This window comes from Corapipo altera, unplaced genomic scaffold (assembly GCF_003945725.1).
Source record: "Corapipo altera isolate COAL_440 unplaced genomic scaffold, ASM394572v1 2c, whole genome shotgun sequence".
Classification (NCBI taxonomy): domain Eukaryota; kingdom Metazoa; phylum Chordata; class Aves; order Passeriformes; family Pipridae; genus Corapipo; species Corapipo altera.
Window position 1 is genome coordinate 5,971,876 of NW_020884923.1, and position 26,421 is coordinate 5,998,296.

The 26,421-nt window shown below is 41.6% G+C and overlaps 1 protein-coding gene across 1 annotated transcript in view; it reads left to right on the forward strand.

Moving 5' to 3' along the window:
- Positions 1-1,588: 1,588 nt before the first annotated feature.
- KIF26B (kinesin family member 26B) overlaps positions 1,589-26,421 on the forward strand; it is a 291,414-nt gene continuing 266,581 nt past the window's right edge. The window contains exons 1-2 of the mRNA XM_027657354.1: positions 1,589-2,351; positions 2,594-2,995. Of these exons, the coding sequence (XP_027513155.1) occupies positions 2,289-2,351; positions 2,594-2,995 (465 nt within the window). The 5' untranslated portion in view covers positions 1,589-2,288. The remainder of the gene's footprint in view (positions 2,352-2,593; positions 2,996-26,421) is intronic.

Genomic DNA, 26,421 nt, shown 5'->3' on the forward strand with positions numbered 1-26,421 from the left:
CGCCCCGCCCCGCCCGGCTGCGGGGGCTCCCGGGGACCGGCGGGCGGCACCGTTCCGGACCGGGATACTGCCGCCGGAGCCGGGAAGGAGCGCAGCCACTCAGCCCGCCTCGGCTCCCGCGGGGTGGTGCCCGCCCTCCGCGCTCCCCCAGCCCGGCAGAGCCGGGGGGCTGCAGAGCCGCCGTGCGCCCCTGCCCCGCCAGCCCCGCGGTCAGCGCTGCCGCGCCGGGGTCCACCCGCTACCCCGACCCGCGGGTCTGTGGGGAGAGCGGAGGCCGGGGTGCCGGCAGACAGAGCCTCCCGGTCCCGCCCGGACCCAGCGCGGGGGTTGGAAGGGTGAGCCCGCTCCTGCCCGCAGGATTGCCCGCGGGCACGGCGCTGCGCGCGGGGCGACGGTCCCTGGCAGCACACGTGGTTAGGCAGGCATAGCTGGCAGCTTGGGAATTGAAGGTCTGCCGAAAAACAAAGGAAATCTGCCAGCTCGCCACCAGAACTGCCGAAGGAGCAGTTCCACACTGCAGTGTGAGCGGCCCCCCGTCAGCGCCGTGGGGCCGGCGGAGGCTGTACAGCTCTGCACTGCTCCGGGCTCGTACGGCATTTCCCTGCCTTACCTTGTCATCCCTATCACGTCTGCCTACAGAACAAACCACGGGATCTCTGCATGCGGATTTATGTGAAACCTATTCACATGCAACAGCAGCTGGGGTGCACCTCCTTTTGTTTGCCCGTTTGTTCAGCTTTTTGGGGTCACCTACATAAACGCACAAGGCACTACCCATGTAGCCTGGCTATCTTGGATGGCATCACTTTTGTCAGCTTTAGATTAAAGCTTTCCTAACCGGATCAGGAATGGCTGTTCCACTCTTAGGGTGATAACACAGTGAAGTTAAAACACAGCAGAGCATCTTACGCGTCTTTACTATTGTCAGAGTATCTGTGAAGACAGACAAGGACTGGGAGATTCCTTGCTCAGTGATGCTGGTTTTGTTTCCTCACAGCTGTTATGGCCCAGGTACACTAGGGATGCAGGAAGGACGCATTTATATGGAAGTAACAATAGGAGGTTGGAAAGGTGGATGCAAGTCCCCTGTGTGTTCTGCCCTCTCATCTGCATCAACCTATCCATGTTATGACCCTATCAGGGGATCTGGCATTTAGCTCTTTATTGCCTCCATTTCTGAGAAAATGAGCAACTTCTTTTGAGAAGGAAGATTTATTAGAGATGATTTTACTATCTACAGGATTTGAAATAAAAAAGGATATGTAACTAGATACACATGACCATCAAATAGAAATCATAATTAGAAGGGAAAGATTAATAGGGACACGAGTCTGTAGAATTTCATTGTTAAGAGATCAATTTATTATGCCCTTGACTGCAAGTTAAATTAATAACATTTAAAATTACAACAAGGAAAAGAAATGCCAGTGACTGTCATAAATACAGCTTGCTTTTCTTTCCTAGTTATTTAGGGAGGATTGGGAACACTTGTGAATAAAGCCTGAATAGAGGCAACTAACCAATAACTGCGGTGAAAGCAACAAGGTTTCCCCCCCGCACCCGCCCGCCTTTGCAAGAACGGGGGGAAATCACAGATGTCAATCAAGAAATACTGCAAAATAAAATGGACCCTCCCGTCAGCTGAGGCACCGCGCAGAGCAGCGGCGAGGCTCTGGCAGTCTGCTCACAGCCGCTAGCCCTGCAGCTCCGCCGCTGACCGGGGAGCGCACGGGGCTCCGCAGCCCGGGTCTTCCCTTCCCTCCCTTGCAAAACTGTCAGGCACAAATGGGCAGGAGGATATTGGTTGCAAGGGACGCGGAGGCTCCTCCCAGAGACTGGATCCCGATATTTTCGGAGGATTTCTTTTAACTCACTTACAAACCTAGGTGAAGGGAACAAGTTGCTGATATAGCGGAGGGGGAGAGAGCGGCTCCTACTCCTTCTTTCGCCTTCCTAGTGCTACCTTAGATGCTTCGCTTCACTTGCGGATAAGAGCTTGGCTGCCTGCCGGGGGATAGTTCCCGCTCTGGATGTTGCTGTTTCTGTGAAAACAAGGGTTGTAAGGGAATGAGAAGGAAGACAATGAGGAAAAACCGACCTGGAGAAAACCCCAGTCCCAAGCGTTTTTCTGAGAACTGACGGGTGTTTTGGGGCTGAGTGATTCCGTCGGAGGCGGAGGAGGGAGCAAGCCTGCCCGCTCCGCGGGGGACTTCCCAGGACCGGCTGTTCCCTTCGGATGCGGAGTGGGAAACCTGTAGGAAATTCTCCCGCCTCCCTACGAAGCCACCATGAATTCAGTGGCTGGAAATAAGGAGAGGATTGCGGTCACGGCTCGGAGCAGAAAATACGGGGTAAGTTGTCGGCGGAGGGGCGGCTCGGAGCGGTGGCCGCCGCCGTGCTGGGGCTCCCGCGCCTGTCGCCCGCTGGCTGCCGGCCATCGCCCTCCGCCCCCGCGCAAGTTCCGCGGTGCGGGGCGGCAGAGGCTCCGGGCGGGGGAAGCGCGGGGACCGCCGCAGGCGCGGAGCGTCCGAGCGAAACTTGGCGGCGCCGCTGGGCCTCCCTGCCTGACCCGCTGCTCCTTCTCCCGCTCCAGGTGACCGACCCCTGCTCCCCCACCAAGCCCGCCGCTCCCTTCTCCCCCGAGAGCTGGTATCGGAAGGCGTATGAGGAGTCCCGGGCGGGCAGTCGCCCGGCGCCGGAGGGAGCCGGCTCTGCCCTGGGCTCCTCCGGCACCCCGTCCCCAGGCTCCGGCACATCCTCGCCGGGCTCCTTCAGTGGATCGCCGGGACCCGCCTCGCCCGGCATCGGCACCAGCTCCCCCGGCTCACTGGGTGGCTCGCCGGGCTTCGGCACCGGCTCGCCGGGCTCCGGCAGCGGCGGCGGCTCCTCGCCGGGCTCGGACCGCGGCGTCTGGTGCGAGCACTGCAACGCCCGCCTGGCGGAGCTGAAGAGGCAGGCGCTGAAGCTCCTCATCCCCGGGCCCGTCAGCAGCAAGGTGAGCGCGGGGCCGAGGGGAACGGGGCATCCCTGTGCCCCGAGCAGCCTCCAGCAGCCGCTGGGGCTGTCGGCCATCTGGGCTCCCCTCTAATGGTGTCACCGCTGAGCGCTTTGTGTTTATTTGTGTTCTCCCCTTCTTGGTCTTGTTCCCTTTTCCCATCCCTTCCTACTGCTTCGTGTGGAGCAGGGTGCCTCTGTCTCCGGAAGGCTGCCAGGCTTCCGGGGGCATCTGTGATAGTCCCTGCAGCTCGTTTCTTGCCTCCCTCTTTCATTGCACTGGTAGTGGTTCTGTGTTATTTCCTGCGTGCTTGTTTTTTTTTCCTAGTGGGGGGGGTAAGGGAGTCATTGGCCCCTTCCCTTTCTGCTATCTTTGATCCCTACAGGATGGTTTTACAAAATACCCCGAGACTCGGCAGCCAACTTAGTGGTGAGGTGTGTATGTATGGTCTGGTGCCAGTGGTCTCTACTTCCATTGAGGGAGAGACCCTCTTGTAGCTCTGGGTTCAGATGAGGCAGTGAGTGAAATGCTATGTGAGCCCAAAGGTCACCCAGGGAGGCTGTGGCAGACCATGGTATTGAACCCAGCTCTCCCAGGTGTCATTAAGAGAAGGATAACTTGCTGATGCTTCTCTGTTATAGAGAAGTGCTGAATTTTTATTTTTTTTTTAATTCTTAAGAGGACTTGAAAATAGTTGAAGCTGCTGGACACTGAGCACTGGGTTTAATAAAACTGTGTCTAAAGAGGATGTAAGCATTTCTGATATTTGGCACCAGGTTTTAAGAACTGGCTGAGCCTGAATAGAGCTGGAAGTCTGCTTTCTGCCTCTGTTGGGGAATTTGGTACCTCCAAAGGCATACTCTGAAATTCCTCGGGGGTTTTTTGGTACTGTTTTTTTGGTTTCCCTGTTTGTTACATAGAGAGATTAAGGCTAACAGCCCTAAACGAGTGACCAGCAGCCCTTGGCTGACCTCATGCTACCAAAATAGTAAGCACTGGGTTCCTCCATAGCAACCCTGTGAGTGTTGCATTGTGAATGGGTCTACAGCTGCTGGAATGTAGTACAATACAATTTTGTTTGCCCTGTTGGGTCCAGGTACTATCAAATGATAATATTTACTCTTCCACTTAAAAGAGTTTTCATTAGTGGTTACAATAAAGAGGTATCGTGGAAAAGAGCCGACTGCTGAGAAAGGATCCCTGGTATTGCTGTTGTGTTGTACTCTCCATTATTTATTTATGTGCTTTTGAGAGGGAGTTGGTGCTCTCATGAACAAAAGACTCAAGGACTGGTTACCTTGTCTCAAGAGCTGACTTCACTGGATTATTCATGAAAAGGGAAAGGTAGAACCAACAAAATTAATAGTAAATTTAACCATTAATACATGGTTGATCAACTGTAAAGTGTCCCTGTACCAAAATCTTCGCAAATTTCAGACTGGGTGATTTGGCAGTGATTACCAGCTGTGAACGTGGGTGGGAAATTACTGATACCCATATGGGAGCCACCAGAATAACAGAGACTAGGGGTGGAGGGGAGGACAAAGCTACATAAAGTCACAGTGTTTAAATAGAAATTTTGTGGTCATGCAAGGGTTTGCACAGTGTTCCCTTATTGCAGTAGTGGTTGACATAGCCTTCCTGAGATGTTACCCTTGTATTACTATTGTTATTTGTTCTGTTGTTCACTAAGTTTAGCTGATGCTGTTGTACAGGCTAGTCTTCATTTGTATCAGTAGTAAGCCTTACTTCTGTATTTTAGCCACTCTAACCTATTTTTTTTTTTTATTCTTACACCTCTTTTCCAAACCTTCCAGTTCTATAGGAGTGCTACTTACAAAACTATTGCTATCCAACATGTGCACTTAGAGGCAAGGAAGGAGGCACAAGTAAGGTGGTCTTTGTGGGCTGTGGTGACCCTCTGCCCTATTTGCTATGCTCAGTTGTACTTGCAGGCTCAATTCTGTTGAGATACTCAAGCCTTTTGCATACAGTTCTTTTCTGTGCATGGGTGCTACTGGCTCTGACTGTTTGCTGAAGTATCCCTTTCTGTCATCTTTTCTGGCTTACTTGTGACTCTTCAGAACCTTCTCGCCTTGTGATATTTTTGCCTTCAGCATGTGCTGCCCAGCAGAGTGAAGCTTTGGCCTAGGTGATGTGAGATACAATCATCATGGCTAGTGCCATTGATTTCTTTGGACCAGCTGTGTTGGTCTTGCAAGTTTGTTTTTGCTGGTAACACAGTTGCCCTCTGAGGGCAAGATGTAGAGGGTCTCTCAAGAATGTGAAAATCTGTCTGTGTCTGGAGAGAACTTGGTTTGGTTTGGATTGAGGCAGGAGTCTACTACACTGTGTTTAATGGAGTTGGCATTTTTTAGGGTCCTGTGAGGTGTGCTCTTGATTGCTGCTATGGAAATAGGTTTTTTTCCATGTGGAATGGATCCTGCCACTTAGTTAAGTGGAAGAAGGAGCAGATCACATTCCTAATTCTGGGTATTCCTTTAGAACTTGCAAAGTGTCTTACATCTCAAGACTGTGGTGCCTATGGGACACAGCTAATTGGCAATATGCCTTTATTAGAACAATTAAATGAAACATTTAAAATGTATCTGCCATCATCTAGTCACTCAGATCTGACTTACATGTTTTGTTTTGTTGTTGTTGAAGACAGCCTAGAAATATTATTAGCTGTATCAATACATTCTGTGGCACCTGTTCCACATTTATACTGTATTTAGAAATACATATGATCTGGGGTATTGTGTATTGCAGAACAAGCAGAATGAGAGTTTATTTTTTTATATGTTTTAACATATATCTAGTAGCAGACATTGAAACGTACAGTAACTATCCAAATGTGAACCTACATTGATGTTTTCTATGTATGCAATCACATAAAGGTTTGTGTATATCTGTAAACTTCAACAGTATACTTAATTGATTCATACACAGACCAGGCTTTATGCATGAAGTTATGCACTGAAGCTTTTCATTTGACTGAAAAAAAGCCACACTTAACCTAGAGCAAACTGCTTCTGACTAGCTGATTGTTAATGCTGAGGTGTTGAGCTTCCAGTTTTAAATAGAAACATTCTCTCCTAATATGTCAACAGGATGAAAACTTGATTTTTTTTTATTTTTTTTTTTTTGGTGAGGCACAAAGGTGAAGAATATATAATTATGGTTGTGCTAACTTATTTTAACCATTTAAAATGCCAGGTTCCCTGCCAATAGCAAAAAGAAAAGTGCTAAAAGCTTATTGTTTCTTTTTCCTCCTCTTGTGACACAGATGTGACTTACTGATGCTCAGCAATTATGTGCATATAAGGGGTTATGTTTTATGAGAATTAAACCTTATTCTAGCCCCCATGTGAAACAGGCCTATGGGAAATAACTAGCACAGGTGGTTGGTATAGTTGTACACTGAGGGTGTATTGGAGCATTTGGTGACAGTTGCTGGTGGGGTTTATGTTACATTTGCATGATGAGAAAGATTGTCTCAAAAATTACTAATACCTTTTTTTTAATTTAACGTTTTTCTTAGGCTATATTTTCAGAAGGGCACCAGACAAAATTCTAGCATAGAGAATATGATGCCATAAACTCCTATCTATCAGAATTTGTGTCAAATGTGTTTACCTTGAATTCAGTCCTGTGATATCACCTGTCTTCAATGAACACTAACCTTGCAGGCATCTAACAACTGAGGAGTTACTATATTGATGTGTATCCAATTATATTGTGTATAAATAATCAATGGAATGCTAATAAGAATACTCTTCAACTGATGGTTATAAATTTGTTAGTACAGGATTCCAAAAACACTGGATAGAGCATATAAACAAAGGTAATTTGAATGTGTAGATATGAATAGCTGCTTAGGTGTGTTGTGATTGCATTTGTAAGTAAGGATACTATTTTAAATGGTAGAGATGGATAGCACTGATGTCGTTGGGTGGCTTATATTGTGGACTATCCCATAGCTAAAAAGTCTGTGCTTCTGAATACAAGAATTGGGTAAATTCTGAGCACAGTGTGTGTCTGTGACGAAGGAAGGAAAGGACTTGCACTCAGTGTAAAGTTTTGGGTTTTTTCACCAATTTAGTGACATTGTCTCATTTTTTGCTTGCATATTGTTGAATTACCTCTTCTTTCAGAAGTGCTCAGTGGTCAAAGACTTGACTAATAATTATTAATAATGAAGAAAGCCCCAAAGCTGATCTAATGAAAAATAGGTTCCTGTAAGCTTGTAGCTACTTCAAAAACATTCCCAGTAGAGACAGGACAGTAATGAACCCTTCCTCAAAGCTTAGTGAGTGGCAGAATAATGGAATTTCATTTCTGTCCAGACCTTTAATTTGTGAACAAGCACGGCCTGTCTGTATGGTGACTTAATTCATTGTGCAAAAAATCTCAGGCACCTAATCATTTCATCCCAACTCATTGTAATGCAGATAGGATTATTGCATTAGAAATGTGATTTTAAATGGCCTGAGGCAGTAATTTGTCAGCATTTGGAAGGATTAACTCCATTAAAGTTTAGGCAACAACAACCATTCTTTTGTGTTGTATCACAGGTCCCAATACCAAACATTTAGCATAACTCATCTGTGAATCTTCTTACAATTGTATGCTTCCTGGCAAGTTGGGAAGCCATGAGCTACTGCACTTGTGCTGGAATTACAGCTGCTTGCAGAGCTCCAGAGGAGACAAACGGATATGCCTTCACCTCTCATGAATTAGTGTAAACTCTTTTCTAGGAGCAGCTGGAAGTCTTGCTGCTGCAGTCCCCAGTGTCAACATGTGAAATAGTTATATAATTTCTTTCAAGCTTGCAAATGTTTTGGAGGTCATAGTGAAGATACTGTATATTAAAGACTGCTCTTTAGAAAGCTGTCAAAACTGTTAGCTCTGTAGCTTTCTCTGTGGGATGAAAAACGCTTGCCATTACTAAGTGCCCTGGAAATTAGAAACTGGCCTATGATCACAGATTATATTTAGTGAATTGAAACTATAGTATTTCCTGTCAGAAAAGAAAATACTTTTAGACCATAGAGACAGGTGTTGAAGGTAGAGAGGGAAGTATTGATGTTTTAACTGAAGTAAATCTCTAGGGAGCAGATTTCTTTTTTTTTTTTTTTTTTTTTTTTGCAAAGACTTGTCTGTGCATCTGAAAATATTGTGTTCAGAAACAGAGTCAATGCTGAGTCTGTAACTGGCCTCTTCATGCCAGGCTGTTATTAAATAACAATGCATCTTCAAGGTGCTTTATGCATGAAATCTGCACAGATCTCAAAAATACCCTTGTATCTTTAGAGAGTCTTATATTTCCTTGGAAGTAAATGTAATATCCATAAATATATTGTATAATAAGCACAGGATTTTGGCATATAGTTTTGGAAGGGGAGAAGGAAGGAAGGTAGTCCATCTGAATTACCCAGGCAGTGTTTGAAAAAGTGTCAAACATTACCAGTGTGGGCCATCGGCATGTAATGAGAGTCATGCCTGCATCAGCAGATTATTAGAACATTGCAGTGCTGTGTATGTAGGGCTGAGAGACATAGCAGTTTTGCCACATCAGCAGCCCATAGCCTTTGACATCATATAATTGGGGTGCTTCCAAGCACTGAACTTGGAGCCCGCCACCACAATAAACTTGACTGTCATGCTCTACATAATGATGTAGTAGGAACTGTAGCATTCTGTGACTTGTGGTCTGCACGTCAAAAGCGTGAGAGATGTTCTAAGTTAAATTGCTAGCTTAGATCTTGAAGTGTCATTCTGTAGCTTGAAAGGCATAGATGTTATTAAAATGGAGAAACACAAGCATATGTCTTCCCCTCCTGCCACTGAATAAATAATTCCTAGCCCACGGTATTTGTTGTTGAAGCTGCAATTCAAGAACTATCCCTGATTGGAGAAAATTAGATTATATGTTTACTTTGAACTAAGCAAGCTGTAGCTTGTAACAACACCCTGATAAGCAAAGTAATATCCTAGGAGCAGAGAGCTCTAGAAGTGTCTTTTACAGTGTGTCCCATTGTACCAAATTTTGGTTGCACTGTGACACTGATGGAAGTCACAATGAAAGTATTGCTCTTCTAGAAAGCAGTGGTGAAGTAATAACCTCAAGCAATCTGGTGCAGTCCCACACAGAAACACTGCTTTGCTCTGGAAGCTTCAGCTTGTACATTTGAAAGACATGGTAATGTTTCATCCAACACTTTCCCTTAATACAGAGTGATCATTGGAGCTAGGTTGTTTTAGATGATCATACCATTGCTGCATCCTTTATTTGTAGGTTTATAGAACTCAAATCCCAGTGGCTTCTGTTGTTCATCTTTATTTTCAATTGCTTTCTATGCAACCTTCCTACATTAAACCAAGTTTAAAATGCATGCCCCCAAACATGTACTGAGCATTATGAAGCTGTTAAGAGCTGTGTTTGTCTCTAGTTTTGAAACCTGAAATATATAATCAGACTTAGTACAGATCAGACTCTGTATAGTTGTAAAATCTTGTAGTATCTACAGCCAGAATATGCATTTGCTTATGCTTCTTTTTCCTCTACTCTCCTCTTGTATAATTTTACAGCACAGCTTAGTAATGTTTTGATGGGATTGTGTTTGAGGCTTCTTCAAGTAAAATCAGACCTACACAAGACACTTAATAGAGGGAAGTTGATTGGACCATTCTGAGCTTGACATGAAGGTTGTTCAAAAGATCCTGCATGAAGTATCAAATATTGAAAATTCTTTCCTTTGTATAACACGAACTATTGCTTGTTACTTATAAAAATAGTAAAGTAGTGCGGAGGGGGAGAGAGAGAAGTAGTCTGGATATGAACCTTGTCAGTCTATTGACTTACATGAAATTGACCTTAGTGAGGGCATTTTGGACTTCAGTGAAATCAGTAGGATTTCATTTAGGCCACAGCTTTTGTGTATCCTATACCTCCAACCAGGGAATACTTGCATGCATTCAAAGCAGCAGACATACTACTCGGGCTGAGCAGGGCTAAGATATCCTGGCTCCCTCTGGCCTTCCCATGTGCCTTTTCTTTCTCTTCTCCATATGAAGGTCATAAGTTAGCATCACGGCAGGTCTCCTGTGTGAATACGTGGTGGTTGCTCCCTGCTTTAGTTCTTATAAAAATGATAGATAGTTCAAACACTTTCAATAGCACTGCTTTCTGAAGTCAGATCCTTTTGATCAGGATTATTACAACAGCAGATGCGAGGAGCCAGTGATTTCTGAGAAAGGTACTGATGTGAGCAGTGCAATGCATCCAACTGTAGCTTCTGCTAGGGATTACTTTTTAATTACTTTACAAAATAGAAAGTAAAGGAAAATATGATACCAGCTATACAAAAGAATCAGTCTTAAGGAATTGGTGTGTTCAATTTCAGCTCAGATTTATTGTTGTGGTATCAGAATTCAATTTATTTTAATTGAAATAATACAGTGTAGTAAGGCTGTTAAAAGCTACTTACCATTCCAGCACTGGTGTACTTCTTAAAAATTATTTTAATCCTCAACTGTGTTTATTTTTATTGTCTGTTATGATTTAACCCCAGCCGGCAACCAAGCACAACACAGCCCCTCACTCACTCCCCCACCTGCAAGATCAGGGAGACAATTGCGAGGGTAAAAGCTAGAAAACTCATGGGTTGAAATAAAGATAGTTTAAAAGCAAAAGCTGTGCACACAAGCAAAGCAAAACAAGGAATTAATTCACTGCTTCCAGTGGACAGGCAGGTGTTCAGCCATCTCCAGGAAAGCAGGGCCCCATCATGTGCAAAGGTTACTTGGGAAGACAAATGCCATTGCTCCAAACATCTCCTTTCCCCTGCTTTATGTACTGAGCATGATGTCATAGGGTATGGAATATCCCTTTGGTCAGTTTAGGTCACCTGTCCCAGCTGTGTCTCCTCCCTGCCTACTCACCATTGTGGCAGTATGAGAAAAGGCCTTGGCTCTCTGTAAACCCTGCTCAACAATGACAAAAACATCTCTGTATTATCAACCTTGTGTTCAGTGCAAATCCAAACCATAGCCCCATGGTAGCCACTGGGAAGAAAATTAATGCTACCCCAGCCAAAACCAACCCATTCATACTAAGACCTTCTGTTCAATCTGTATTATTAAATCACATAGTATATGTTGATCTTGAATTTCTTATATAATTTAAAACATTTTGTGTTTTCTGGGAGGAAAAAAAAATATTTCAGTCTGAAACTTTCAGACTGGCTTCCTCTTCTCACCTTCCTTCTGAAACTGTATTTGGTAGCAATCTTTGGGTTAAAAAAGTTAAATTGCCAAGGAAGATTGCTCAAGAGATCTGAGGAAACTGATGGGATATTAAACTGACCTTTGTTTACAATTCATGATGAAAACAAAAGACTTTGCTCAGAAGGAACTGGATGCTTCTAGAGTCACATAAGTAAAGCATTTGCTGATATAAGATTTTTGCATATTTAAAGTTGTTATGCCTTCCTATTAAACAGATAAGGGCTGAGTCTGCTTGCTTTGTTGCCCTACAAGTAGGAGAACTTAACATGTAGGCCCTATGGTGTCTGTTTTGTTAGTGCCTAGTCAATGATCTTATTCAGTGGATTTGTTCACTTGGGAAAAGAGGGTCAAATGCCTTTGAAAAATTATTTTATTCCAGTAAAAAAGTACTGCAAGCTGAATTGAATGTGGATCTGGAAAACACTTTAAATTTCTTGCTGGTGATATGTGTTGAAGGAACTGTATGCTGAAGGTAGGATATCTTTATCTAGTGCAATATGACTTATGTAAAGTATCCATCCAGCTCTAGTGTCTGTAGGAAAATCTTAAACTGGGAATACAGTCTAAGTGCTCTGGCTTCCAAATTACCTTCAAGTGTAACTTGCTTTATATGTCCTTATTTCTTACAAATGTATTTTTGATCTGTGGATTTTCTATGATCTATTAATAGCAAACCTCTACTCTAACTTATATTTCCCCATGCCCCCTAAGTCATAAATACTTTGATGTGATCATTTATTTGCGCCTGAGTATTCACAACAGCTCCTCTATTCCATGGCCTTGCACTGGAACAAAATTCTACTCACGTGAATGTTTGGGGAAAAGTAAATGAAAGGAGACTTTGACATCCACCACAGTAAATATTTTCTTTTTCTGAAGAAAAAGTGAAATTTCACAGTGGTTTGGGGGTTTCAACTTTGTTCAGAACTATCTGAACAGAATCTGCCCCAGCAGTGCAAATGATTTTCCCCAAGTTGTGCATGCTTAATTCCCTCTCTCCTTACCACCCTCAAAATTGACTGAAGATAAATCAGGACTCAAGATGCAACTCCTCAATTTCTCTGGACCTCTGCGACATTCTGTTGGGAATTGCCCATTTGTTTTACTGCAGATGTACTTGAAGATATGAAAGAGATTCCTGCAGTGCTGAAGATGGTGGTTGCTCTGAAGCCCTTTGTTAAAAGTGGGGCAGAACTTGGCCTTTACGTATTTCTCTCCTGGCTCCTCTGAGACTCACTTGGGCAAACTCCTGTCTTATCAAAGCTAAACTCAGACTTAGTTATGCTAAAGTTATTCAGGAAAGGGGACTTTTGCCTGCTAACTGATTATCTGAACAATTGCATGGTACTATTTCATTTGGACAGTTTTATTTTTCTGTACCTCTTGGCTAAATAAACCTCTGACCTGTTGAGTGCCAAATGCTGAAAGAATTGCCCATTTACTCCATCCACCTGATGGACTCCAGCAGAAAGCCTAGTGGGCAATAAGGCAGTTTTGGCCTTCAGCAGGCACTGAACATTGAGAATAGAAGTCATTACTCTTCATTTCTCTATTAGTTTCACTGTTCATTTAATAGAGCCAGGCAAAGAAAACATTAATATCCTATTCAGCAGCCAAATGCACCAAAGTGTGAGTTGTGACTTGTGTGTTTTCCTCTTTTCTAATGGTATCATTAAAATTTAACAAGTCCTTTAAGTCAGTTTAGTATTCCCAGGGTTACTATGCTGAAATTGGTGGCAGCATTCCCACAGGAAGAGTAAACAGGGGCTGAGGCTGTGTGGCTGGCATCTGTTGCTCAGAGGGAGGTGTTGGGTCTGGACAAGCCCTGGCACCAGAAAGGAGAAATCAAGCCTTTGGAGACAGGGGGCATTTACAGTACACGTACATATCCTTTGCTATTTACCTCTCCCTTTTCACTCTCTCCTTGCTTTTCTCTCCCCATTAGCACTAAAGCTGTCATTTCAGCTCATACCCCTTAGATGTCTAATGGAAATTCTTGACAATAAGCCTGCATACATGTGAACTTAGCAGGAAGGCACACAAGTGTGCTAGTCAGTGTGAGTGTCAGATTTAAGAGATTGTTAGACCATAGATGGCTTTTACTGGAGGTCGAGAAGGCTAACAAAGTGGGAGATGCAATTAAAATGGTATTTGTTAGAAAGGAATAGCTAGCTGTCTGGGCAGACTGAACGTGGGGAAATGATGGGTAGCTGGAAGGACATTAATGATGGCTTTGTAAGCAGTTCTGCAGCATGGGTGGTAAGCCTAAATCCAGAGCTGTTCTTTTAGTATGCCTAATAAGACTTCCTTTTTTTTTCTTGTGTGTCAAGTCCATTTTGAATAATGGATTTGACAAAAGTTCTGTGGATTTTGGTTTAGGTTTAGAGGTGAGTGAAAGATTGCTTTAGATTTAGAGGTGGGTGAGGTAAGAGAAGAAACTAGCTTTTGGAAGCATTCTCAACACCTTGAAAACAAGACTTGGCAGGATTTTGCAGAATTGTTTTTTGTAAAGTCATTGATTCAGTGCTCTTGCAAAGTGGCTGTTTGGTGAGGGCTATGAGATGGGGCAGGCAACTCATCAAAATGCTTTCTTATTTTAAATGAACAGTTGGGATCTGATTCTTGTAAGCTCTTGACAAGAACTCTGATATTAAATAGTAATAATAATAATAAAATCTTCTCAGAATTACTTTTGCCACAGCAATCATCTTTATTTGTTAGAGGTATTTGATCACATCTCTCCTTTGTAATTTTTTTTTGACTGATGGGCAGTTGGGTATTTGGCTTCAACATCATGGTTAACAACTTCCAAAGTTGCAAGGAGCAGAGTGGGCACTTACAGCAGGTTGGCCAATACATTTTGGTGTCCTGAAAGACATAAGCAGCTGTGCATATAGAAAAGGCCCATTACAAGGAGAAATGTGGGGCTTTGAGAGGAAGAAGACATGCTATGGAGACAAAAATGCAGAGGGGAATGAAGTGTGCCTTGGTTCATCCAGGCGGCGAAGCTACAGTGCTTTCATGGGAAAGGTAACACACTGGGGAAGCAGGGAGAAATGGGTGATAAACCTGGGTTCTGTAAAAGCCTGAGCTCACTTTAAAGTTTTGAAGGACAGATTCATATGAAGGTTGTGTTTTGTTTTGTTTTTCTTTAAAAAGGCTATCCCTGTAATTTTTCATCTCTCAATCTTTGTCTCTCTTAAAACAGAAACCAGCAAGCAGCTAGAAGTGTAGAAAGCAGTTAAACTGAAGTTGTCCTTGGTTTAAGGCACTTCAGTATTTTTCATTCTGAAATTTATATTTTTTTCCAAAGACTGAGGTACTGGTACATCCTCTGATCTAAAGGTGTAACAAAGTTTTCTTTCTTACATCTAATTAATTTGTTTCTCTTTTTAACAGTCATGAAGACATATGTTCTATGCTGTCCCTTTGAGATCTGGTATAAAATAGGGATTCAACCCACTGCACTAGCAATTTTACCTAGCACGGCAAATAAATGACATGTTTTAGTGCATCAGCAATAGTTATGAATTCAGTCTGGCTTTTCCTTTCTCTGTTCTTGTCTCTGAAGGAAAAAAATGTTTGATTTCCAGATTAATTTGAATTCTTATAGTGTTAAGCTTACTAATTCTGTAGTATTATTATACTAGACATTTTAAGGCCACACTATTAAGTAGCAGTACTTGTTTCAAATACTTTAAAAGCAGAACAGAAAAGACTTAAGGTGTGAGAGAAAAGCTAAAGGTGGGGAGATATACATGAGGGCTGAATGCACAGGCGCTGATGGCTCTAAATGAAGCACTTTACAGACTGAAGTGCTTTAAATTGCCATCCTTCTTTGTCAGTCCTAGTTACTTAGTTCTTCTTAGCCTGTTCTACCACTGTCTTGCCTGTTTAATATTCCACTTCAGTATAACAAGAGATGAAACATCCAAGATGCCTGTATCCTCCAGGAGTCAGCACTACGGATGTATTTGTGTTAGCTGTTTATAAGCAATATGCCAAACAGGGCTATAAAGAGGAGAGGGAGCAGGGGAAGGGAAACTGTTGCGACTTCTCTTAATTTGGTGGGTTTTTTATCAGTGAAGGAAATAAATTCCGTCGCTTTCCTACTCCAAATGCATGCGCTCTGGATAATACAAATTGTTTCAAAAAGCACACACTGCTAAGGCCTAGATAAGGGCCTATATTTCTGTGCCTGAAATATCAAGGACCAGTGTGTGCTATGTGGAAAGCTGGTGTGGAATCATGCTGCTGAGGAAGCTGTGTGTAGTAATGTGCATGGGTGACACTGATATATGGCTCCTCTAAGCAGGCATCTGCAGCAAATTGTCAGATTGAGACTTCCCAGCATACCCTAGACCTCGACATGAATGAAATCTTTGTTGCACCATTATTTACTCACCTCCATATGAAATGAGAGGATAGGATTCATTGCTTTAGTGCAGCTTTTATATGATTTTACTCTCTTTATGTATGCATGTGTGTATATATTTCTTTTCTTTCACTTTCTGCAGCAATGGCTGCAGAACTCCCAGTGTTTTCTCACTGATTAGACAAACAGCATTTTGAAACAGGATAAAATGGTTTTCAGGTTAAAGGATGGGTGTTTTATTTCTAGAAACCTAAAATGAATGTTCCATGTATTCTGTTTTTTTGGCTAGACACATGTATAATTAAAGGTAGGTAAGCATGGTTGGCTTTTCATTGTTTTATTTTGTTGTGGCTGTTCTAGTAGAGGTTGTGGTGGCTGGGAAAGAAAAGGGAAAAGTCTTAGATTATTTTCCTTTTTGAAGAATCATGATTGCGGTCTTCAAAAGGCAGTGAGACAGTCTGCAAATATATTTTGCATTGAAGTAGAGCTTCATCTTTTCCTTGTTACTACTGGACATTACTGATGCGTGAAAAGAATCAGACTTGCTCCTTGCCTTCCTTCAACATGTTGTTTGGCTTTTCATTTTTTCCTTTTTTGAGGTGATTTTCTAGAATAACTCGTCATTGAAACTGAAACTCTGGTTATTTAAACTTTGATGGAAAAGTCTCTTGAGATCAGGGTAGAATTTTTGGCCAACCTAGAAAAAGGAACACTACATAAAGATCCTGATAAGTTCCCCACTCTTCTTAATTCCAGCCAATATGTCAGACCTGAACTCTGAACCTGAAACTTGGGCTCTGAACTGCTGTGAGTTTATCTACAAGGATATAAAGTGGTAACCTCTGACAGAACAGCAGAAAGGGAACACAAGTGTGTCAGAGCAGAAGGACTTATCATGCACACAAAATTTAGCTACTACATTACACTAACAACCCCCTTACCTGAAGTTTGCCTTTATTGGCATTGTGAATGTATCTGACAGGGAGGTGAGGATCTGTGTCTAGTCCCACCACCATGTTGTGGTGTTGATGGATGTCTGCTGCTGCCTGCTCCACCCTTCTGCTGCAGCTCTCTTAAATTGTTGCTTCATTATCAGAGCCCTTAGCTTCTTGCCCTTAGCCTTTGCCCTCAGACTATTTCTGTGTGTCTTGCTGGCTTTTAGTAAAAATGTTTAATATTTGCAGGTGATGTGGAATGGGTCTTTCCACACAGAAGTTTCCACAAGAAAAGACCTTTTTTAATCACTTGGTGGAAGAGGACAGATGGTCTTAGAGTAGAGAAGTGGTTTCTAACACAAAGATGCTCATGGAAGTCACAGGGCTTCACACAGCTGCAAATATTCACACCAATGTGCCCATTCCTGGAGTACATGCATAGATCTCATCTCAGTAAAATATTTGCTTTTTCTGTCTTTACAACTGAGGAGAGGAGATACAGAGTAACTTGGTGAATTAATTAGTTGCATAGAACAGAGGTCAGGATTCTTACATGCTTGTGCTCTTGTCGAGAAGGCTTTTCCCTTTCTTGCTAATGTTGACCATCCTATTCTGCAGCAGCTCTTGTATGCTGGCTCAGTGTTGGCTCTTCTGACTCTGTACAGAGAGGAAGAAGGGAGGTGCAGTTTGCATTTCAAAGCTATCAGCCTTAGAGGGATTGGAATATGGCAGTTGAATATGTGGTAACTAATTACCTAGTTATGACAAAAAGTCTTTCGGAAAGACCTTGACTTCTGATTCTCTGATTGGTACCAGGAGCTGGCTGTTAGTTTAACAGAAAAAAAAAAAAAAGGAAAAAAATTGCTAATGGGTTTGGTGTGGGGGTTTTTTGTGATTTTTCAGGAATGTGTTTATTAATTCTCTTTCTTTTTCTTCCTACCTTGGACAGTTCATATCTATGAATAATTTAATTGTCCTTGGCCGTCTGCTGTTGTGAATGGCATGCTGTTAGGCATTCTGTATTCATGTAGCATTTGTTAATGTTTGTTTTGTATTCTGTCTGCTTCTCTACCTTTCCAGAGATCAAATGTATGATGCAAGGCTTGACAACATATAAATGCTATTAAACTGGATCTGAAAGAACAGAAAAGGAGGCCTTTGTCATTTCATTAGTTAGAACATTAATTGGAATAGATTGTTCAGTGTTTTTCTTGCCAGTTGTGAAGTAAATGTTTATGTGAAAGCATTTTTCTGCTTTTTGAAAAGTTTGTCTTGAGAATATGTCTTGAATTTACAAGTAACTATTTGTACTGACTTACATGATATCTCAAATATGTTCCCTCTGTTTTCTTGCCCTAGACATTCTTTTATACTGTCATTATTCACAAGTTTTAAACTGCAGAAATTCTAGTTTTGAGGTTTTAATTCTTTTTACATTGAGGATTGTATTGCTTTAACTGCTTTTGTCATGATGCTTGTTAAGGAAAAAAAACCCCACAAAGATCTGTAAATTTTTTTCTGTTTGCATCTTTTCTGATCCAAACATAAGCATCTTTATTAGTATTTATTAGATCTTGTCAGTAACTCTTACAAGCTTCAGGTTGAGACCTTGAGGACAGTAGGCAGAAAGCACATTCCAAGCTACTTTGTTGTCTACAGTTTTGCCAGGTGAATGGGAAACCAGGTTAATGCTTTATTGCAATTATAGAAAGTGATCTCGTCCTTTTTGGAGAAAGCTTCATATTTCAGAAAAAAACATGCTAAAAAGAAGAAATAATATCATTTTTTCTCATGGGTAATTCACTTGATGACTACTTTCCTGCTGTCTGTTATATTAATAGTAACTTTTTAATGTAACATTGAAATTTTTCATCATCCACAATTAAAGAGTGTTTGAATGTATGTTGCTGCTCTAACAGCCTCTGCTTTTGTAACTGTTTTGCCCAAGGTCCTCACAGTTCCTCAAAGCTCTATCTTCATATATTTCCTATGGTGCCTACCAGAGTGACACTACATGTTGCTGGGCTTCATAAAAATGTTACATAGCCCTATAGGCAGCAGAGGGTCTTTTAAAGTGCTTCTGATGCTGGGTGCATCTAATGTAGAGGGATAACTTCCTATGAAGTTCACCCCACTGCTGCTGGACACCTGGTAAGCAAGTATGCGATTGTTTTGCTTGTTCTTTAGAGTCCAGTCCTATAGCTCTTGTTAATGGCTGTTAGCCAAGTGGCTGTGTGCTCTGGGGCTGGGTGTCAGTGCTGCAGTGTCTCCTGAGGCAGTCGTGTTTGAAAACACCATTCTCAGTGTGGGCAGTGCTGGGTGTGCTGCCTCTTTGTCTGTGGAATGTCTTGTTAGGCTGCCTTTAATTTGAACCATCTGTGGCAACCTGCACGCTCTGTTATAATACTGTTTTTATGTCAGACCTCCAGTGGCATGCTGTGAGAGTGCTGGAGACCAGCATGGGAATTAAGGTAGAAAATCCACGGGAAACATATTGCAGTGCATGTACAATTAACTGGAAAATAATTGTGTTCATTGTGAACTGTACATCCTGCACCAGACTCCATCTTTGTTTTTATTCTGTCAACTGGAGTGACTCTAATGAAATTACAGGGTGTAAAACAAGGATGAAATGTATATGTAATTGTTCCAGTGCTTGTTAAAGGCCTCCCTTCTGTTGGGTGAAGCAGTATTGGACTTTGCCCTTCCCTTTATCATTGCCTGTTGAAGGACCCTTTAAGGTAGTCTGAGGCTTGTTAGAGCACCCAAAACATGGAGTTGCTAATTGGCTACAGCCCTGTCCTTTCTTTACATACTGCTGTTTCTCTTCCTGTAGCTAGCAAACATACTGTACGCCTCTTCCCTTTAAAAAACTTCTATGCTGTTTTAACCTCTCTACCCCATTTTCTGCTCTGTTTTGATAATTTTCTTTTCCCTAACTAATGACTCACCTGGACAGGATTGCTGCTGGCTCTGTGATTATAGCAATTAACTCTAACCCTAAGGAAATGTCTTGCTGTGTTTCCTGGCAGTCAGGATCTATGGGAGCTGGTAAAACAAATGGATCAGACTTCATTTTTCTTTCGTTTTAATCTTGCTACTGATTTACAAGGAAAGCAACTTACTGTGAAGGATCTTGTCAACTTTTGGGCTGGCTAAGTTATTCAAAAATTTGTTGACTTGATTTTTTTCAGAGTTGCTGTGATTTCCTTACAACTTCTAGCAAACTGCAATGGCTTTGGTTGTTCTGTAAACAAGGCTTCTTAAGCCTGGCTTAAAGGAATTGAGAACTGCAACTGGAAACACTGTCATAACAATTTTTTCTTCTGCATGTAAGACTTGATTTTATAGTGGTGTTTAGCCAAGCCTTAGTATTGTCTTTCACTTGATGGTATAGAATAATGAAAATCCAGTTTCAAGTGAAGTTAGGACCTTGGGAATACATTATTGTCTTTAGCAAGCTTGCTCACACAGTAATAACTAAAACCAGATGTGTAAGCAAGAGTTTTGAATATTGGACAAAATGGGAGCGAGCAGTGTTTATATAGGTGTCTAAAAGCAGGCCTAACTCTGGGTACCAGGTGTTATCAAAGAGCACCTCTCAACTCACATCAGAGGTAATAATGTGAACAAGCCATCTGAATTGGGGCAGCATGGCACAATTAAATCTTTATAGGGCTAACCTCAGCCTTCTGAGTTGATTGCATGAGGGGAAACAGATCTGCTTACAAACAAACGTAGAGCTAATAAACCTGCAATTTGTTTTTGTACCCCCATTGCCCCTTTTAATCATTCTTTTGCCAAATGTCAGCACAGATGGAAAATTCAAACCAAGCTCATAGAGCCAATTCTATGGAATTGTAAAGGTGTGTAGTACACCAGTGCAGCTCCCCTAGGCTGGAGAGCTGCCAAGCTTGACAGCAGATGTTTTAGGGTTGAAAGAGACTTCTGAAAGTTACTTAGTGCAGCCTCCACTTCAAAGCAGGGTGGACATCAGTGTTAAATCAGCTTGTTCTGGGGCTCATGCAGTGAAATGATGAGCATCTCTAAGGCCAGAGATTGCACAACCTCTTGGGCCCCTGTTGCCCTTGCTTCTGCTGTCCTGTCCTCTCAAGTGCACATTCTTACCCTATCTCATGCCAGTAATTACTTATCTGATCTTTTGGTGAACTCGTTAGGGAACTAACCTGGCAAAAATCACCCCTTTCCCAAACCCCTCATACTAGCAAAAAGGAAGCTTAATGCATTAAAAGTTACACAGTAGATCAGAACTTGTTTCACCTATGTTCTTCTTCAGTCTGGAGGTATTTGTGTTTTCTAGAGCCAAATCTACACCCAGCTGAGTGATCAAGACAGGAACTGCTTAACTGACATCAGTATGTTTGTAAACACTATGATTCTACATACAGCCACAGGCAAGTGATTTTTTTCCTTTCTCCCACAATATATGACTGTGCAATGAAAAAAATGTGCTTGTAACTAGAGGGGAACAATCCAGCCTTTTCATATACTGCAGTCTTAGTTATCACACATCTGTTAGCATTTCTCATGGTATTTCATTGGGTTACTTTTTTTTTTAGGTGACATAAAGGTGATCAGAAGTGCCAATTTAAATGACAATGCCTACCCTTAGAAATCAGTGAAATCAGAAGGCAGTGAATTTTCTATGGTAATGCAAGTAGATAGACAAGTGCAGTATTGACAGTAACAGTCTAAATATAGTGTTTCATGCTCTACTTATGTGTGGCCATGGGTGCCCACTTGCAGTGACAAATAGTGGATTATATATCACCTAATCGAAGAAAGTGTATAAGAAGGGAAAAAGTGCTTGAAATCCGTAAATACATCTTACAGACACATCGATGTTCCCCCATACTGAAAAGATGTGATTTAACTCTGCTGAGACAGAGGTGTTTGTGCTACTGGTGTCAGTCCAATGCAGAAGGCTTCTTTTCTGCGGCTGTACAATATGAAGACCTTTACCTTGAGCTGCTTTTCCTAAGTGGCAAAACAGTCTGCTGCAGGTGTCTCTGCCTTTGGGAGGGAGTGTGACAACAAGTGCATGGGGCTTGTCTAGGTTCTGTGTTTCTGATCACCACGGGCAACGAGCCGTTAAGCTTCTCTGGGACATGTACTTTAGGTCTTCAGGGCTTCAGCCTTTGTGCTGTTAATTCACTTTCTCTTCATTCAGCTGTGCTGAAAAAAGAGAACTAAATGCAAAGCCCCTGGCTATGACTGCTGATCATACTTTGGGATTTAATACAAATAAAGGGCTGCTTCTACCTGTTAGAAGTATTTCAACAAGTTCAAGGAATCCTAGGAGTAAACATTCATCTATTTCACTTGCCTCGTCCACTGCCTTTTTGTGAACATTTCTGTCCCATATACCCAGTAACTCTGCCTCAGCATTTTTTGGAATTACAGCTATTTTGAAAAGCTTACAAACATTCTTAGTAAAAAGAAAACCATACCTCGAATGGTCAAATTTTAAAGAGGTAGTGGGACTGACCTCAGACCTGGGTGCCAGATACCAAGTGTATTTATATTTATCCTTTTGAATTCAGGTGATTCTGAGGTTGATCTGCGTTTGTCCATTTCAAGGTGCAAATCCAGAGACTCACTTATTGTAGCTGTCTCATGGGCCAAAAGAATAACTACGGACTGGCAAGGTAGAAATGAGCTCTGACAATGGCTTTCCATCTCTGAATGGAGATATGTATGTCTGCCGTGGTGGGAGCACTGATGTGGTACCGGAATAAGGATTCTAGATAACCATTTTCTAGCTGGCCAGATCCTCTAGAGGCTGGTTGCCTGGGTTTGCTGACAGAAATGACTAATGTTGTTTTGATTCCACAAGTGGCTTCACTGTGGAAGCTTGGTGAGCACGTGTGATGGGAAAAGAAAAGGCCAGGGAAGAGCGGGGGGAAAAATCCACTCCATTTTTTTTTTCATTGCAGTCAGTTTCTAATGTCTTTTGAGCTGCCTACTTGTACCAATGAAAATCATACTTCATAGGAACCTTTCTGTGTTCAGACAGTTTAATTATTCAAAATGCATGAAGACTTTTTAAAATATCTGGACAGCGTTCTAGTAGTAAACACATTAGTTCAGTTTTGAAAATGCACTCAAGTAATTCACAAGTATTAATGAATTATCCTCCAGCCTTCCACCTGCCTGAGGGATATATGACTAGAGATCAAAGGCATGGAGGAGTGAAATGACTTGTCACAGTCACAGGGAGCCTGACAGTGTGATTCCCAGGACCTGTGTTTTAATGACAAAAAGCAATGTGTCACAGTGAATAGCTGCTAAACTTCTGTGTGGAAGCTGAAAATCTCTTACAGAAGCATAGACAAATCATATGACCTTGAACAAGCTCTGTTATCTACAAATTATTTTTACCTTTGTTTCTTAGCCCTAGCTCCTTTGTCTCTCTGCTAAGACTGTAAATTCTAATTGGGAAAGGCCTTTGTCTTTGTACAGTACATGGCATAAGGGATCTTGGTGTTTTTTTTAGCTGTTGCCTCTAAGACCTACCAAAATACAACACATTAAAAAATAAATGTAGAAAGAGATTTTCTGTGTTATATTCTTTCAGGCTTTACTTTCTTTGATGTATTTCTTTGCATTGCTACTTTAGCACTGTGGCTGTCCATAGTGCTCTAGATTGCCATAAATCTTTATATTCTACATACCTGCATACACAATTACTTTCTCTTGTCTAGTTGCTGCTGTTACATAAATTAAATGCTCAAACAGCAGTCTCTTTCACCCTCTCTCATTTACCTTCCTCTTATTTTGAATCACAGAAGAACCAGGTAGATTTAGTTTTGCTACTCCTGCTCCTGTTTTTCTTTTTTTTAATACACTGCATATAAATACACTGACAAATTTAAATTAGCTGCAACAGTAACTTACTGTTGAACCAGAAACTGACTCCATCTTACTGTATCCTGTAAAAAAAAAAGCATGTGATAGTATCACAAACACATCCTTTCTCTAAAAGCTCTGTAGTTTTCAGCAGCCTGGTTGCCTGTGTAATGCTTACTGACACTCAGAATTTTGTCTTCTAATTGTAGCAGGGGAAAATACCACCTCTGTCAGAGTCAGTGGTGGGTCAGTGGAGAACAAAGGCAGCAATCAATCCAAGGCCTAATTAAAGGCCGTGGTGCCAGGAAATGATAGGGAATTCAACAGCCTGACACTCAAACTTCCCTAATTGGACTGGTGTTCTTTATAACTGCCCTGTGCCCCACTCCATATTGCCCCAGCTATGATAGCAGTATCTCACTCTGTGTTTAGTGTTTTGCTTTGCTCTGGCGTTCAAGGCGGAGATGGATAGAGGATCAATTAGCAGGGATTGTTGTAGGTTTATACTCTTTCACTTCACTGTTTTTGGTAAAAGCTTGGTTTCTCAATGATGGTTATAGGCCAGTCAATACTCTATCACAATTGATAAAACGAGATGGTGTAGCTAAGAGAGGAACACAGTGAGGCTGCTGCTGTTCTCATATTCTTTAAATGAGAGAGCAAATAAGGGAAATGGTGCTTTTGGATGGAGAAGGTGACTTTGGTTCATTAGCTATTTCATTTGAAATGTCATGTTTTCTACTTCATGAGATTAAAAGAAACTCCCTCTGAAGAACTTCAGGTCAAAAGTTGAGCACAAAAGCCAATATTTGTGACCAAGAAACAAAAATGTTTTCTGCATCCTGTAAGTATATGATAAAGTGCAGCAGTTGCTGCAGGAATCTGAGGAAAAAAATCTTAAAAATAATTTCTGAGTTCTCCATAAGTGTAAATACAATAAATACATGTTCACATAAGCTGTGCAATATGTTCTAGTTAAATAATGTTTAACTAAAATTCTGTCAATCCTGCAGAACATCTTAAGTATAAAAAAGAAGTCTCAATGGAATCTTCAGTAGCTTTGCAGAGAAATATGTTTTGAGCATCAGACTAGTTTGTACTGCAGGAATTCTGTCTCCCACACTTCATATTTTCCTGTCTATTGGAGGTTTCTGTACAATAGTGAGAAATAGTTAATTCTTTCTTTCATGCTTAGGAAAAAACTGCTGCTTGGGAATGAAGCAGAATTAATGTCTGGAAAAAATGTGAAGATCTAGCTTTTTTTTTTTTTCCCCTGGACATGAATATCTACAAATGGGGACAGGGAGAAGATTGTAGGTAATAAATTGCAGCATGACAAACAGTTGATATATAGTTGATACCACCATGCAGGATTTGATTCTGAGTTTTTGCAATTGTATCACTCTTGTGATTCCTTCGTCAGCGATATAATAAGATGTCATAGCATGAGGTAGTCAACTCTAAGTAATTTCATGGGCTTCAACAGAATGTTGCCCATGTAACATATACTAAAGTATTTTTGAAGGGCTGGGCTGCAGGCTAGGCTGTGGTGTTAGTGTGTTCGTGGTAGCAGGGTGGCGGGACAGAAGCCTTCCCAGTGCCAGCTCCCTGTCAGTATCGGTGAAACATGTGCCCATTCGGTTTGCTTCGTAATGTAAATGCCATGTGTAGTGGAGACAGAGATGTTTCCATGTAAAGATGACTTAAAGTATTTTTGTTTTCTTTTCAAAGAAATTGCGGGAGTTATAACCACATCTGTCTAGTTACTCGCTGGCATAGTTAAGTGAGTCACCCCTATGACTCTTATTCCCAGGTATTTTTCAACTGAGAGTTGGATGTCACTAGGTAAAGGTATTCACTGTGAAGTGGAAAGACCATCATAAAACAGTATTTAAAATATAGAGAAATGCAAGCTACACTATTTGTGTTAATAATGATTTTTTTTCATCCCAGAGCCATGTAAATGTTTCAAGAAGAATTTAATTTTGTACATTGGTGAAACAGATCTGAGGGAACTAGATGGTCTTTGACACAAATGAAGCCAGATCTCTAGTCTTTTTGCCATGTCTGCCACACCTGACTGCAGAATAAGCTCTAGATGAAATTGTACTGAAGGAAGAACTGAGCAACCCTCTTCTCCATTGTTGACCCTTCTAAACAGTTTTAAATTATGCAAATCTTAATGCAACTGAGCAATTTTTTTTTTCTAAATCAACAAATTTGAGCAGAGTTGTTCTCTGGTACCTAATGACAGTAATAAAATGTAATCCAAGTTTGGACTTCAAACCATTTGAAGAATAACCAATAAACACAGCTAATGAGTAGGCTTCCTGTGTATATATTAGAAACAGTGTTTCTTTGTATGTTACTTTAAAAACTTGGAAATGTCTCCTTTGCCTGTTATAAGAGGTGTGGAAAACTCTTCACAGACTTGCCTGTCTCCTAAGCTGCCCCGACTCCTGCAAATTATGTACCTTGCAGGAAAGTATTATTAATTCCAGTGTATTGGCCTGTGGCACAGTCCAAATCTGTTTATAATCTTTCAGCACTCTGATATTGCCTACACTTCTAACAAGAAGGATCAGAGGCATGCAGAGGGGGAGAGATGGACCCACATTTCAGTGTGATAAGTACTTAAAAAAAAAAAAAAACCAGCAACTGCTCTCTGTTAAATATCTGCTGTTTAACTCTGTCTAGTGGCATAGCAGTTTTATAATTTTTCACAAATAAAAAACCAATTGAATAAACATATCTATGCAGCCAGTTCCCAAGAGATGGAGTGCAGCCTTTTTTTGATCTGCATGGTATTCTCATGGACTAAGTTCTTGTTCAGGTCACGAACCTCCTCTCAAAAAAAAAAAAAAAAAAAAAAAAGAAAAAAAATCAGGGGGAGAGGAAGGCAACACTAAACCATAATGAAATAATAATATTGTATCCCAGGCTGTCAAAGACTA